The following is a 14,884-nucleotide window of genomic DNA, read 5'->3' on the forward strand; positions in this document are numbered from 1 at the left end:
AAGTACAGATAAGAGAACCAATATACAGGGCCACACATACAAGATACACGCCAAACACACACACAGGCTGAAAGGCCACTACTGCACAGGAAAGGACTGGAAACAGGGTGGAAGTGGAAGACAGGCAGCAGACTGAGAGGAGGAGAGATCCTGTTCAGCCAGCTCTCTCTGGACAGGTGAGGCTAAAGAAAACACTGGTGGGGAGCACAATTTTTAAGTAACAACACAGACTCAGCACACCCCAAATATGCTTCCAGAGGCACTGTTCAGCGATCTGCCACACCTGGGAGACAGCCCCACAGCTGGCTGGGGAGAACATGAGTCAAGGATTCAAAGGAGCCAGCAAGAGGGACGGGATGTTCCCAGCGGCACTGAGCATAGTGGAGGGAGTTTTGTTGTTGCTGTTGGTTCTTGCATTTTTCAGACTGGGAGTAAGCAGAAAACAAAACAAAAGCCAGGTTCTGTTCACTTGGCAGGACTCCACTGGGAACGCTCTCCTCAGGGCCACGCCAGGCCCCACAGCACTGAGGACTCATCCACGGTCGACACATACTGTGACCAGTACAAGATCTTCTAGCTGAAGACGCCACAAAATACATCAAATCAATACACGGAAAACCACGGTTTGAAACAGGTACTTAATTCTCAGTTCTAATTAATCCAGTCTCTTCCATAGAGCTTCTGTGAACTATCTTTTTGAATGTAATGAAGATGCTCTCTTCTCAGTAGTTAATAGAGTCGGGAAAACTCCCGCTAGCAGCTCCCTGTCCCTGGGCTGACGCGGTGGCTGTCTCCTCTAGGGCTTCAGCGGGCTCGTGCTCTGACACGGAGGTGCTGCCATTCCTTGTCAGGGTAGCAAACAGCATGTCCATCATCCCCAAGGTTTCTAGGAGTTCTCTTTGGTAATCAATCTCTTTTTCTATGAGTCCTTGAAGTACTATAAACTTTTTATCAACTATTGATGACTGGCCAATCACAGGTAGATATATATCTAAAAAGAGACAGAAAATACACTAACTAAAAACATTTTCTGTAAGTGAAATCAGTATTAAGAAAAAGTATGATATTAATATAAAGACACTGAATACCAGTAGTTTTAATACTTAATTTGTGATTTATAAGAACCATAATAATACATCTGATTAAATGCATTCTGAAAAGAAATAATTACACAAAACACAGGGTTGAGGTCTTATTTTCATGTTAATCCTTAAATGGCTGGGGCTGGGGAGGCGGCTGTGGTAACATGCTTGCTCTGCAAGAAGCTGGGTCTGAATTTGATTCCCAGCACACTTAAAAAAAAAAAAGAAAAGAAAAATCAATGCAACACCCGGCATACAACTATAATCCCAGCCCTGGGAGGGAAGGGACGGGAAGACTTCTGGGGTCTTGCTGGCTGCCAGCTGAGCTCAATGGCAAACTGAGGTTCAAGCAGAGAACCCGCCTCAGAACAACAGATGGAGAGTGGGCAAGGAGCCAACAGAAGCTGACATCTGGGGAGTCCGAAACAAAGTAAGTACAGGCTGCAGGAAGAGATCGACGTGCCTCAGGAAAAGGCCTACGGTGCACCAGTAAACAGCAGGCAGGACCAAGTGAAGTCCAGAAAGCCTGACCCTCAGATTCCCTCTGTGTAATAAGCAGAGACTTCAAGCAAAAGGCCTCCACACAAACTCAGCAGAGACCTGTCCCAAGGGATGTGCAAAACTCAATGGAAATCGGTCAGAAGAGCAGAGGCGATATCATCAATAGAGATGTTTATGGGGGAGGGGGGAGCCACTCTTAAATTCTAATTATTCTAGTCTAATCAATTCAAAGCTGCCACTATAACACTTTACTGCATTTTTATTGCACCTGCACCTCTAGGCTTTCTGTTTGAGGTTCTTTAACTTTTTTTTTAAGTGTTGAGGCTCAAACGCAGGATCTTGGACGAGCTGGATAAATGTTCTACCACTGACCTCTCCAGGCTCAATGCCTCAACTTTTGCACGTACACTGGAATGTTCAGGATTTACAACTACTTACCGATGATTATTTCAGCAGCATTGATCAAAACCGGGGCAAATCGTGGCTGAGACAGATTCCTACAAAGAAAAATTTTTGTTTAATGAAAAAAAGAAGAAAAAAAAATCCCTAAAACAAACATTAATTGCCCCACCAGTACTCTAAACAGTGCAAACTAGAACAGGTGTCTCTCAGTGGGTAATCAGGCAGAGGACATAAGCCACAAAGTCCAAGTGACACATACCTGATCAAAAAGTTAAGAACCCGCGTGATCTCCTTCTCATCCCGACCTGCAAGAGCATTGGCAAGGACGCCTCTCCGATTTAGTTCCTTTATGATGGAAACCGTAACCTCTGGTGTCTTTATTACACACTTGGGCTAGAAAATGTTCAGAGTCAGCATAGGTAAAAGGACAGACAAGAAAAACCTCACTATCCTGCAATAAACCACTAAGCTTATCTTCACAACCCAAGTCACAGTAAATCATAAACCCATCACTAAAATGGGTCCCTATATGTCCTGTGCCTTTTCTGATAGGGTCTCACTTGCAGCCTTAGCTGGCCTTGAACTTCACTGTGTAGCTCACTGACTTCAAACTTGTGATCTGTCTGCCTCAGCCTCCCAAGTGCTAGGAGGAGGCAAGAGCTGCAACACCAAAGACTACAACAATTATGTTTCAATGCTCCACACTAGTTAGGCATGGCAGCATACACTCATACTCCCAGTACGGGGAAGCAAAGACAAAAGGATCCTGGGGGCCCACTGGCAGGCCAATACAGTTACCAGGTAAGCACCCAGTTCAGGAACAGATCTGTCTTGCACAGACTTTTATCACCTTGTCACAAGCCAAGGTCATGTGCGAAGAGTGAACTTCAGTTGAAAACTGCCTCCGTTATACTGGCCTGTGGACAAGTCTATGCACATGTCCTGGATGTAGGGGCCAGCTCACTGTGGGTGGTGCTACCCTGTCAGGTTGTTCTGGGTTGTACAAGAAAGCAGGCTGAGCAAGCCTTGGGGAGCAAGCCAGTAAGCTGCACCCCTTCATGGTTTCTACTTCATTTCCTGCTTCCAGGTTTCTGCCTTGAATTCCTGCTCTGGCTTCCAACTTCATGATGGATTACAAACTGTAACTACATATAATAGGTATAAAGTCTACATTATATAACAATTATATAATTAAATATAAATAAATAATAAAAGTATTAACTCTTGATATTAGTTGTAAGCTAAAATCCTTTTCTCCTCCAAGTTGCCTTGGTCATGATCTTTACACAGCAACAGAAAGCAAACTAAGACAGAATACATGCAATCTGCCACACACACATACAAACAAAATTTAAAAACTAAGTGAAAAGAGTTTCTCACTCACCTCAAGGACTCTGTCAAGTGCCTTTGAGATTCGAAAACTCTTCAGATCCCTGTCATACCATTCTAGGTGTTTCCTTGCTGGCCTGTTGATCATGATGTCATCCTGAATGAAAAAGCAAAATTAGTATCTATATGGTACCATTAAAAAATATGTTTTCATAATAAAGCGATACAGTTTAAAGTCAGGATGCTTTTACACTACACAACAAATAATGCTCCTCTGTTTATAAGCCAATTGATACACTTTGCCATGTTAATGTGCTCTTATATACTTAGGATTTTAACTTATATATATGCAAGTGGCTCTACTCTGAGAAAATTTACTAAAAAAGAAAAGAAAAGAAACACGATGGCCAGGCGTGGTGGCACACTTTTAATCCCAGCACTCAGGAGGCAGAGGCAGGTGGATCACTGTGAGTTCGAGGCAGCCCGATCTACAAAGTGAGTCCAGGACAGCCAAGGCTACACAGAGAAATCCTATCTCGAATAAATAAATTAAAAAAAAAAAAGAAAGAAAGAAAAGACAGACAAGTTTGACTGCATCTAAAGAGAAGGGGAAACAAACCAGGGAGACTCAGATGTCATCTTCACACTGATGGATCCTGGGCCAATGAAACTTTACAACTCAGGCCCTGTGACACCAGGGAGACATTGCAGGCTTGCTGCATTATAGAACCAAATCAGACAGTGGGTGACAGAAACTATTCTGAAGATGGGAAAGCAGGACATTATTTCATGTCCCTATTCCCCACTACTCTTCAATGATGTACTACATCTAGCCATCTGGAACCAACTTTGATGGGGGGAGCAACAAGCAAAATAAATATATGTATTATATGAATCATACTTTGCAGTAAATTCCAGGAATAGGTAGAAATGACCCTTCTAAAAAATATCACATTTTAAAAACAATAAAAAAAAAAAAAAAAACACCACATAATCACCCGTTGCTTCATGTAAAATTTTCCTTTAATAAAGGTTCGATACGCAGGCCTCCTTTTCCTTGTAAGGGATTCCTTCTTCGCTTCAGATTTCCGGTGTTTAACACTCAGTATTCCATTGGTCATTCCTACAACTATCGTCTCATTTTCATGCTAAGGTAAAGAGAAAAAATCAGCCCATTTTAAGCCAACATTTTACAGGACCTTTAGCTCAAAACAGCATTTACATCATGTCCGCTATTTACCTTATTACCCATAGCTCCAGTCAATACAGACACTCCTAACAATGATCTATCCAAAACGCTACTGCAAAATCACTTTTCCTCCAGGGTACCACATTCTGGCCTGACCTCCTTATCCCTGGATAGCACTGCCAGAGAAGTGTGCATGGTGATAACGCTGATGTCGGCAGAGCATGCTAAGATGCTAATGGCAGCTTATCAAGTTTCAGTGTGATTTTCTATGTGTTCTGAATATGAAGAGGACTATACAATGGCACGGCTTTTGTAAGCTGGCTCCCCCAATGGCTTCTCTTTAGTTTTCGTCTCGGGGTTGAGATTTCCATATAACATATCCAAATATCATCTTGCTCAAATGTGGCTCCTTCTGAAACCCTGACAGTGACTGTTCCAGAAAGCACAGTCCTCACTCTGTGCTCCTGCCCTCCACCTTTTCTGAAGCCAATCTGTGGTTCTCAAGCTCCATGCCGCCCTTGAGCTTGTCTCAGGAAGCCAAGGGTAGCATTACAGCAGTCAGTGCCACCAGGAATGAATCCAAGAAGTTATGGGACATGTCACATCCTAGCAACTGCCGTGACTCCAAAGCTAATGTGCCTTATTTAAATCCAAAGATAAACCCTAAAAGAGACCATTTTGCTTTTACTTCATAGCGAAGGTTTGTAATAACTTGAAAAGAACTGAAATTACTTACAGAAAGTGCCAGACTTAAGATTGACGCTGCATAGTCAAGGCTATGGACGACTTTGTAGGAAGTGGTGCTGTAGACTTTAACTTTTCTGGTGGCAAGAAAGAAAGCTGTCAGGTGACCTCAGAAACTTGTGTAAAATACAAAGTTTCTATTTTTAGCAAACTATATGAAGATTAAATTTTACACAGTCCAGAAAAAAACACTGAAATAATATTAATTTCAAAGTATTTCATCACTGAGGTCCTTGAAAAACTGCTTTAGAACTAACCAGGTTTGAATGGAGATTGACTACACATTTATAAAAGAAATTAAAAGTCAGACCATGAACCAAGTAAGTCCTACACCTTGTCAGTATTGGCTATATGTGGCTACTGAACTCTTGCCATGTAGCTATAGAAAACTACAGAGACGTCTATAAAAATATTATAGTGTACATTTTAGAGACAAAATTCATTTCTAGCATATTACTAAGTAAATTGATTACATGCTGAAATGACAATTCATATATCATAAACCTTACTTTTATGATAGACACTGGATTACATGAAATGTGTTACTAAAAGCAATTTTTAGGTTTAGTTTTTTTGGTACTTTGGAGGCAGGGTTTCTCTGTGTAGCCTTGGCTATCCTTGAAGTCACAGAGATCCACCTGCCTCTGTCTCCCAGAGTGCTGGAATTATAGGCATATGCCACTGCACTTGGCTAATGTTTAAGGGGTTTTTGTTTGTTTGTTTGTTTGTTTGTTTTTTGAGACAGGGTCTCTCTGTGTAGCCTAGGCTGTCCTGGACTCCCTTTGTAGACCAGGCTGGCCTCGAACTCACAGAGATCCTTCTGACTGCTGGGATTAAAGGCGGCCACCACGCCCGGCTGTTTTTTGTTTTTTGAGACAGGGTTTCTCTGCGTACCAGCCCTAGCTGTCTTGGAACTCTCTGCAGATCAAGCTGGCCTTGAACTCACAGCACTCCATCTGCCTTTGCCTCTCAAGTGCTAGGATTAAATGCATGGGCCAGTACTCTTGGCTGAGGTTATAAATTATCAACAATGTAACCTAGAATGAAATATATCTTCAGAATAAAAATTTCAAAACATTTATGTATACATAAAATGACTTTAAAAGAAACTACAGGAAATAGACTATTTTAAAAGCTCAGTGTTTACGTGTATAAGCTAAAACAATAGATAAATTATTTCTGGGGAAAAATAAATAGTTGTATATAAATAAAAGGTCCAACACTCCGGACATGGGGGTGCACGCCTGTAATCCCAGTACTCAAGGAGGCAAGAGGCAGACAGATCTCTGTGAGTTCAAGGTCAGCCTGGCCTACAAAACAAGTCCAGAACAGACAAGGCTATCCTGTCTCAAAATAAAATAAAATAAAAAGTCAAACTATTTAAGTCAATAGATTTTTACCTCTATTAGAACAATTAGGATATCTTTCATCACAAATATTGCTAAAATAACTCAATTTCTCAAGCAGTAAAAGCTACCTCTAACAAACAAGAAGACTAGACTCCTACCTATCCAGAGATCCGGAGAGTAACCTCTGTCCAGAGCTGCTCAGACACAAGCACGTCACCGTCTTGTGATGATTTTTCAAAGACACAAGCAACTGTCCTCCTTTTAACATGTCCCAGACTTTAACATATCGGCCTCCTGTGGGAAGAAAGGGCCATCAGTTTGATATTCTGCCTATCTGCTCAGATGACGAGGCTCTGAGGCGCACCTGTCTCTGGAGCTCCCTGGGGTGGGCACTAACCAAGGCTTCCAGAGCCAGCTCACACTCTGGCCCCACCCACCCCTGCCTAAGTGGTCCCCACTCACCTACGTTAACATGACTAAGTTACTTATTTTAGGTACAGCAAAACAAATGGGGGTCTGAAAATATTTTAAGAAGACAATGATAAACTTTCTCAAAGAAATGCTGAAAGGCACTTCCCAGCAAGCCTGAAGGCCTGGGCCCCACATGGCAGGAAACTGCTGACTCCTCAAAGTTGCCCTTTGAACTCCACCCATGTACATATGCACGTGTGTGCGCGCACACACACACAAATTAATAAAAAAATTAAATAGTATACAGCTATGGAAATCAATAATGTAGATACTGTTTCCTATAAATTTTATGAACCCCTGTAAAACTTAAAGACTTCCCAGTAATTTTACTCTAGAAATCAGAAAGATCCTTAATAGGTAATTTAATCCTATGATTCAAAGAATGTATTCTTAGGAGCTGGAGAGACGGCTCAGCGGCTAAGAGCACTTGCTGCTCCTGCACAGGAAGTGGAGTCAGTTCCCAGCACCACATGGGAACTCACAACCATCCCATAAAACCAGTTCCAGGGGATCTGACACCCTCTTCTGGCCTCTGAGGGCACTGAATAGTGTGGTGCACAGACACACATGCAGGTAAACCACCTATACACATAAAGTAAGTTACAACTGTTTTCAAAACCCCACCAAGCCAAAGCCTAATAGGAGTGTGTGGGCAAATGAGTCCTGAGCTGTCCTGTTTGAGGCCCCCAGGCCGACGCTCGGCTCACAATGCCCACCCTCCCATTTGAACGTGGTGCTTCTGAGAAGGATCGGTTGACAATCGTTCATCTCCTCCTCCTCCGCCGCCACCGCCTTGTCCCGGCACAGGAGGGTTAAGGGGCTGCCCAAGGCCACACAAATAGCTGATGGCAGAGGACAGATCAGTGTACACATTTCCATCCTCCTCACCCAATTTGGTTTCATTTCCACTTCTCAAAACAAGAGTTATGTCCAACAATGACATGAAAAAAACAGGTACCAGCAAATATATAAAAGATTTAAAGAAAAAAAAAAAAAAAGAAAGAAATATGTAAGGCTATAAAGTGCCAGGTAAATATATTCAGACATCAACACGGTTTTGCTTTATCGGCAAATGAAAAGGCCAAATTACTTCTTCCATTATGAGTATAAAAATTCGTTTTAGTAAACACAGCCAAACCTCTGACTCCACTTTGATGGAAATTCATCGGGGACTATTTAACTCTGCATTACATCCTCTCCAGCATGTGTGCTATTTGCTGGACAGGAACTTAAGAGTCACAGGAGCCAAGCACAGTAGCACACACCTGTAATCCCAATACATGGGGAGGCCGAGTTCAAGGCCAGCCCGGTCTACAAAGCAAGTACAGGACAGCAAGGCTGTTACACAGACAAACTCTGTCAAAAAAACCAAAGGGGGTGGGGGAAGAAAAAAAAAGTCTCAGGAAAGGAGACCAGCATGACTCCAAACCTGAGAAGGCTGCCCCAGCTACCCAGATTGCTCAGCTAGAGGAACAGACGGGTACAGAGGAGACTTCTAGAATCAGATGGAACACACACCATCTATTACATTCTCACAGTCTGGGACTTTAGGCCTGCCACTCACCACGTTGCCTTGAACAAACTAGTCGATGCTTTAATTTATTTACTTCATCGTAAAATAGAGCGCTAACTTCCTGGAAGGTCTGTCTAGGCACTCGAGATGACATGCACACAACAGCACAGGGTCAGTGCAGGTCACCTACAGCAAAGGACAACTACTGACCCACCCTACTTAGCAGCTGAGCAAAAACTCAGACACGTGATTCAGGTGAACACCGATAGTTTACAAATGGCAACTGATGGGAAAAATCTAATGAATTTGACAGCAACAGTGGGGGTGAAAACCATTTTGAAAAGCAGTACCTGACGACACCAGAAGCCCGCCCGAGGGGAAGAGCAGGACGCTCTCCACGGGCTGCCCGTGCTCCACACAGAGAACACTCTTATTTGTCCGGGCATCAAACATCTTCACAGTATGATCATATGACCCTGAAATGTCAATGTTTGTATTATGCAAATTTTGCTCTTTAAAACAATAAGAAGTTTGTCTATCCACACATTAAGATTAAACAGAGACTCTCTCCTCTCCCTCTCCCCCCTCTCTCCCTCTCTTGCCCTCCCCCTCCCCCCCTCTCTCCCTCTCCCCCCTCTCTCTCCCTCCCCCTCCCTCTCCCCCTCTCTCCCTTTCCCTCTCCCCCCTCTCTCTCCCCCTCTTCCCCTCCCCCCTCTCTCCCCTCTCTGGGGTACCCTCTTTCCTCCTTTCCTTCTCCCCCCAGGCTCATCTAATAAGCTCTGTATAGCATTAAAAAAAAAAAAAAAAAAAAGATTAAACAGAGAAAAACATTACATGAGGTTTTTTGAAAATGCACACAATTCATCAAGTCAGTGCATCCACGCCTTCTGCTACCACTGTTTCTGAAGCACCATATAATACTGCACAGAATCTAACTGGATCGGACCTTCAGACTCAGTCACCATGCCATCACCTGAGAATCTGTACAAACACCCACACAAACTGAGCTGCACCTACAGTGCAGTGGCTGCTGTGCTCGCTCTCTGACAACCAGGGTACCATGGGCCCACTGCAACCTGGCGTCTATGATACTTTCAAGACAGTCTCAAGATAGTACCAAACACACTTAGAGGACAGCAAACCCCACTATTATGAGACAAAAAAGTAAAAAATTAACTGACTTTAATCAAAGCCATGATGAGAAGAGGTTCTCATATATATTAGTTGAGTGCTCTACCATTGACCTCTACCCCCAGCTCAATTAACAAACATTTAAATCCCTGCACCCCAAAAGAATCTGTAGATGGAGTTTGGAAAGAGATCACCAACCTGTGACGAAAAGGTCTGGGTTCAGTTTGCTAGCCCAGCCACACCTCACGTAATCAGAATGTTCTTTGAATGTCAGAATTTCTTTGGAGTTTGGGATATCCCATAGTTTAACTGTATAATCATCAGCTCCAGAGACCACGTGATATTTGTCAGCTGTAAAATCTACTGAATGGACTGCTCTGAAAGATCAAAAGTCAACAGATTACAAACCAAGGGAAAAACTCTACTGCTCACATCTTCTAACATAAACTGTTCCTAGGATCCTAGATTTAAAAAAGCAAAAACCAAACTCGTCTAGCTCAGGCCGGGAAGCTGGCTCACTGGGCAACGGCACTTGCTGCCGAGCCTGATGGCCTGAGCTTCATCTCCGTGACCTCCATGGTGAAAGGAGAGAACCAACTCCTGAGTGTTGTCCTCTGACCTCCCTCCGCATGCATGCACGGATGTACACATTCAAACACACACACACACACACACAGTAAGTAAATAAATACTCAACATCAGAAAACAGAATGTTTATGGGAAAAAAAAGAAAGAAAGAAAGAAAGAAAGAAAGAAAGAAAGAAAGAAGGAAAAACCTTTAAAATAGGGGTTCGTCCTTAAGCCAATCTGAAAAGTCACTATTGGGTTAGGAAGAATATTAAGTAAAGCCTTATATTTTCTAAAATGCTACTAATTAATGACATTAAGTTCTCAATGCTGTCTTCCTCTTCAGCACTGAGCATCTCTCCAGCTCTGCAAAGGTACTTTTAGAAGAACACAACAAAGAGCACACAGCACAATCTCAAAGAGTTGCTGTTTTGAGTGTTTCAGCGATAGGTGCAAACATCTTGACAGTTTGCAATCAAAAGAAAGAAAGAAAGAAAAGAAAAAAAAAAACTTCATATTTTAAATCAGTAGCAGATTTCAGCAATAGCTTTTGTAACCCTGAAACATAAGTTAGCAAACTGAATCGATCCGGGTCAAATACCACAAAAATCAAAGAAAAGAAAGCCAGTATGACCTCAATTTGAGAGGATCTGAGGTATCCAGGCCTGAAGAGCCATCACTAGACCTGTAAGGCTGCCTGGAGACCAGGGGGGTCACATCCCACCGAACCTCGCCTAGACACCCGGACACTGTCCAAAGCATCACACACAAGCTCTATGAACTGGACGGTGGAAGTCAGGTTAAGCTCTTTGTTCTGAGAACAACAGGAAATAAAGCCCACCCAGGTGTAATCACACAGGTGGTATGCGTCTGTAAAAAGCAGAGACAGAGCTCTCAACAGGCAAACAACAGATTAAAACAAAAACACATCAAATGGCCCTTACTTTGTGTGGCCGTCAAACTGCCTGAGGGGAGCCCTCCCGCTTATATCAAAAAGTTGGACAACACCATCTTCACTGCCGGCGACCAGCAACTGACCATCCTGTCGAAAAGTAGCGCAGTATGCTGTGTCTTTAAACCGGGAAAAGGTTTTTATAGGTTCTTGAGAGTAGCGGCCATAAATGTGGATCTGTAAGATAAAAACCAGTATTTCACTAAGTGGCTAGCAGTAAACCCTGAAACAAGAGCAAAGACGTTTACCATTGTACTTACTCTCGAGGAAGCTGTGACCGCGTAATTATATGGAGGCTGAGGAGAAAAGTGCACTTTGGACACGGCGCCAAATTCCTTAATCTGAACAGGGGTCTTAAGGAAAAACAAGAGTATTGTCAGAGTTAAAAAGGTGAGCCACAATCAAGCATTACCCCATTTCCTACAGAGCGTTTCTTTGTCCTTAGTGCTTGTTAGTACACTGTATTTACATAGAAATATGAGGGGAAAGAGAAAAGGGGAAGAGAAAGGGTGAAGCAAAAAAACAGCCCACTGCCCACACTGCCCATCCCCTGGACTATGCCTGCTGACAACACAGAAAGTAAGCACATCTGGAAAGCTGCCCTTCAGCTGCAGGTTTTATTCTGAATCCTAACAAGAAAAAGAAGAGCTAAGCCTGTGCGAACAGACATTTAAATATGATTCTAAGTTAAGAAAAAGATGATCAGATCATATAAACAGGTCTACATCTTTTTTCCAGGAACGAACCCACCTTAGCAATTGTTGCATATAAGCAATAAATTTACCATCCATTTTTATGAAGATACATCATAATTTACTGACCTAATCCACATCTAACAGACATATTTTTTTCAAGCATTCCAATTATTACATTGGATACTTCAATAACACTTTTACCTGGCTTAGAAAGTTCTTGAAAATTATGTTTTGCTTCAAGCTATGAGTATACAGCCAAAAGCAATATGCTTTTCAGAACTGTTGACAGTTATTATCACTTCTCTCCCTCGATTTTTTCATTTATGCCAATGTAACAACAAAAACCAGTATCTAACCTGTTATTTGGTTTTATGTTGTGCTCTTTTTAAAACTCTTTTTTATTTGTAGCTATGTGTGCGTGTGTATCTGCTTGTGTCAACTGGCACAAGTGTGAAATGCCCGCTGAGGCCAGAAAAAGGTACTGGATCCTCCGGAACTAGAGTTAAAGGCAATCAGTTGTAAGCTGCCCAACGCAGGTGCTGGAAACTGAACCCAGGTCCTCTGCAAAGGCAGCCAAGTGTCTTAATTTCACGTAGCTGAGATTCCCCTCAAACTCCCCAGGGAACTAAGGATAACCCTGAACTTAACATCCTGCCTCCACCTCTCAAGTGCAGGATTACAGGCATGCACCACCAGATAGGTTTTGTGCAAGGCTGATGACTGAACCCGGGGCCTCATGTGTGCCAGGCAAGCACTCTCCAAATGAGCTGCATCCATTTTAACTGGAGAGTGAAGCTCAGTTTCTTCTTATATTCTTATTGTCCGAGTCTATCTCATTTTCAACAAACCTCCTAATCCCCAACTTTTTCTAGTTTTCTATTATTAAAACAAAAGCAAAAACATTGTAAGCATTATTAGAAGGTACAGAAAAACTAATGTCAGAGTAAGAAAAAGCAATAAATTCTTCCTGCATACAAGATTCAGGTTTTACAGTTTCATTTGCCATTACATACAGGCTCTGTGTTAAGCATCTAAGGGTTAAAATATTAAATGGTGTGGACCTTGAAACTAAACTCCAGGAAAAAATAGATAACAAACTATCCACCCCAAAGTGTTAGTTCTCCTGCCAACATGAGCAGGAGAAACTGACATAAAGGGATAAAGAAGTGTCCAAATTCCCTCTCCCGTCACTTCCTCTCATCCTTTACCTTGTAATTGTTCCAGTACAGAGTGTCTTGGGTGATTTTCTGGCCAAGTACAGGATATGTTTGAATCGCTACAGGTTTATAACCAGCCATGCTTCCATATAATTGCACTGTTGTCCAAGGGTCAATAATCTGGAACTTGATGTCAGAATGAACAGCAGTGACTCTGCCTTATGTCTGAAAAAGGAGAAAATTTTAAAGCACCTAAGTGTTTATAAACTTAGACATACAAGCATAATTTTCATTCCATTTTCTTTCAAAAGACTGTGTGGAATTCCATAGATTAATGACCAATAAACTATTCGTAGACTACTGACCGATAATCTATTTCATGGAAATGCTAGAAGAGACACTGAAGAACATAGATCTGGGGTACTATATTGCACCACCTGTACATACAGGCTGCACGTGAATGTTCTTGAACTTTCCAGACCAGTTGGCAAGACTTGAAAAATAACTGACTTCCAGCAGTTGAACCAGAAAAGCATGCAAGGCTAGAACATCTGTTTTCCTGACAAAGGAAATAATATAGAACTAGTTTACAATGAAATTAGAGATAATGTTCTGACATAAGACATCAAATAAAATATCAAAACGTTTAAACTGTAGGAAAGAAACCCAAAATAGAGGAAATAAAGTAGCAGAATAAAAGGGAGAAATGAGTTAAAGTTCTTAACATGTAATAAAAACAAAACATCTTCCCAGAAGTATTCAAGTCAAGTTTATCATGAATAATTCTAGGGATGCGGCCAGGCGCTGTGGCACATGCCTTTAATCCCTGCATTCGGGAGGCAGAGGCAGGTGGATCTCTGTGAGTTCGAGGCCAGCCTGGTCTACAAAGTGAGTCCAAGACAGCCAAGGCTAAGACAGAGAAACCCTGTCTCGAAAAACCAAAAATTCTAGGGATGCGACTCCCCATCTACTCTGCCTGCAGATAGGACGACATACTGCAAAGCAGTCAGTACAACATATTCTAATTGCTATTTTGATGGAGCAGAGCAAACCAAGATTCAAGGGAGAAACTTTGCTATTCAGTCAAACACCTAAAATATACAAAGCTCTGGGACTACAAAGTAATAAAGAGACATGATCTATACCTTTAAATACTTCAACTGATTGCGTGGTCTCCTAGGAATCTAGACTCAGCTTTGTTCAACATCCCTAAACCTCAAAGAAGTATCAAGATGTCATCTCTCAAGTATTTCTTTGTATGGAAGTGTGTGTGCAGGAGCCAGAGAGTCTTTTTCCATGGTTCTCCAAGGTCTCACATTGAACATGAAACTCACCAACTGACAATATGGCCTAGCTACTGGGCCTGACTAGCAAGCCTGGGGGAATCCTTCTATCTCTGCATCCAGCACTTGGATTACAGACACAATCCCAAGCACTCCTTTTCACCTGGGTGCTGGGGATTCTGCCTCCCTATATCCACTGAGGCATCTCCTCAGCCCTTACTCTCTCAAATATTTCTATACTTCAAGTCCACTTGACCCCAGTTCAATTTTGTTAACTTGTCTTTCTGCCTATTGAAATAAAAGCAATACCATTTCCAGGACTACCACACCCATCTTCCAAACAGTTACCAGTGTTGCTACAAAACCCAACACTGCCCAGAAAATGAAGTCCTAGCTCCTTAGCATGGAAGGTCCCCTCGCCTTGGCCTTTAAGCTTTGCCTCTTGCTATTACCAATGTTTACGGCTCACAAAACACATCATATTCGCTCTCTGCCAGGAATGCCCTTTCTCCATCTACT

At 42.3% G+C, this 14,884-nt stretch overlaps 1 protein-coding gene across 1 annotated transcript; it reads right to left on the reverse strand.

Moving 5' to 3' along the window:
• Nucleotides 1-722: 722 nt before the first annotated feature.
• On the reverse strand, nt 723-13,361 carry Utp15 (UTP15 small subunit processome component). Its single transcript, XM_051172278.1, has 12 exons — nt 13,134-13,361; nt 11,491-11,583; nt 11,223-11,407; nt 9,910-10,088; nt 8,931-9,056; nt 6,755-6,890; nt 5,240-5,324; nt 4,313-4,462; nt 3,370-3,471; nt 2,245-2,378; nt 2,022-2,080; nt 723-991 (listed from the first exon to the last, which is right to left on the reverse strand). Exons 1-12 carry the CDS (start codon nt 13,221-13,223, stop codon nt 723-725), a joined length of 1,608 nt encoding a protein of 535 aa, XP_051028235.1. The 5' UTR covers nt 13,224-13,361.
• Between the last annotated feature and the right edge of the window lie 1,523 nt (nt 13,362-14,884).

This window comes from Acomys russatus, chromosome 30 (assembly GCF_903995435.1).
Source record: "Acomys russatus chromosome 30, mAcoRus1.1, whole genome shotgun sequence".
NCBI classification, from domain to species: domain Eukaryota; kingdom Metazoa; phylum Chordata; class Mammalia; order Rodentia; family Muridae; genus Acomys; species Acomys russatus.

Bases quoted from the DNA above. Each gene is read 5' to 3' on its own strand.
- Utp15 (XM_051172278.1), bottom strand. From the start codon at position 13,223: ATGGCTGGTTATAAACCTGTAGCGATTCAAACATATCCTGTACTTGGC. The intron at 3,472-4,312 runs GTGATTATGTGG...TTTTTCATTCAG, and splicing joins AATTTTACATGAAGCAACGG to GATGACATCATGATCAACAG. The intron at 2,081-2,244 runs GTATGTGTCACT...TTTTCTTTGTAG, and splicing joins GTTCTTAACTTTTTGATCAG to GAATCTGTCTCAGCCACGAT.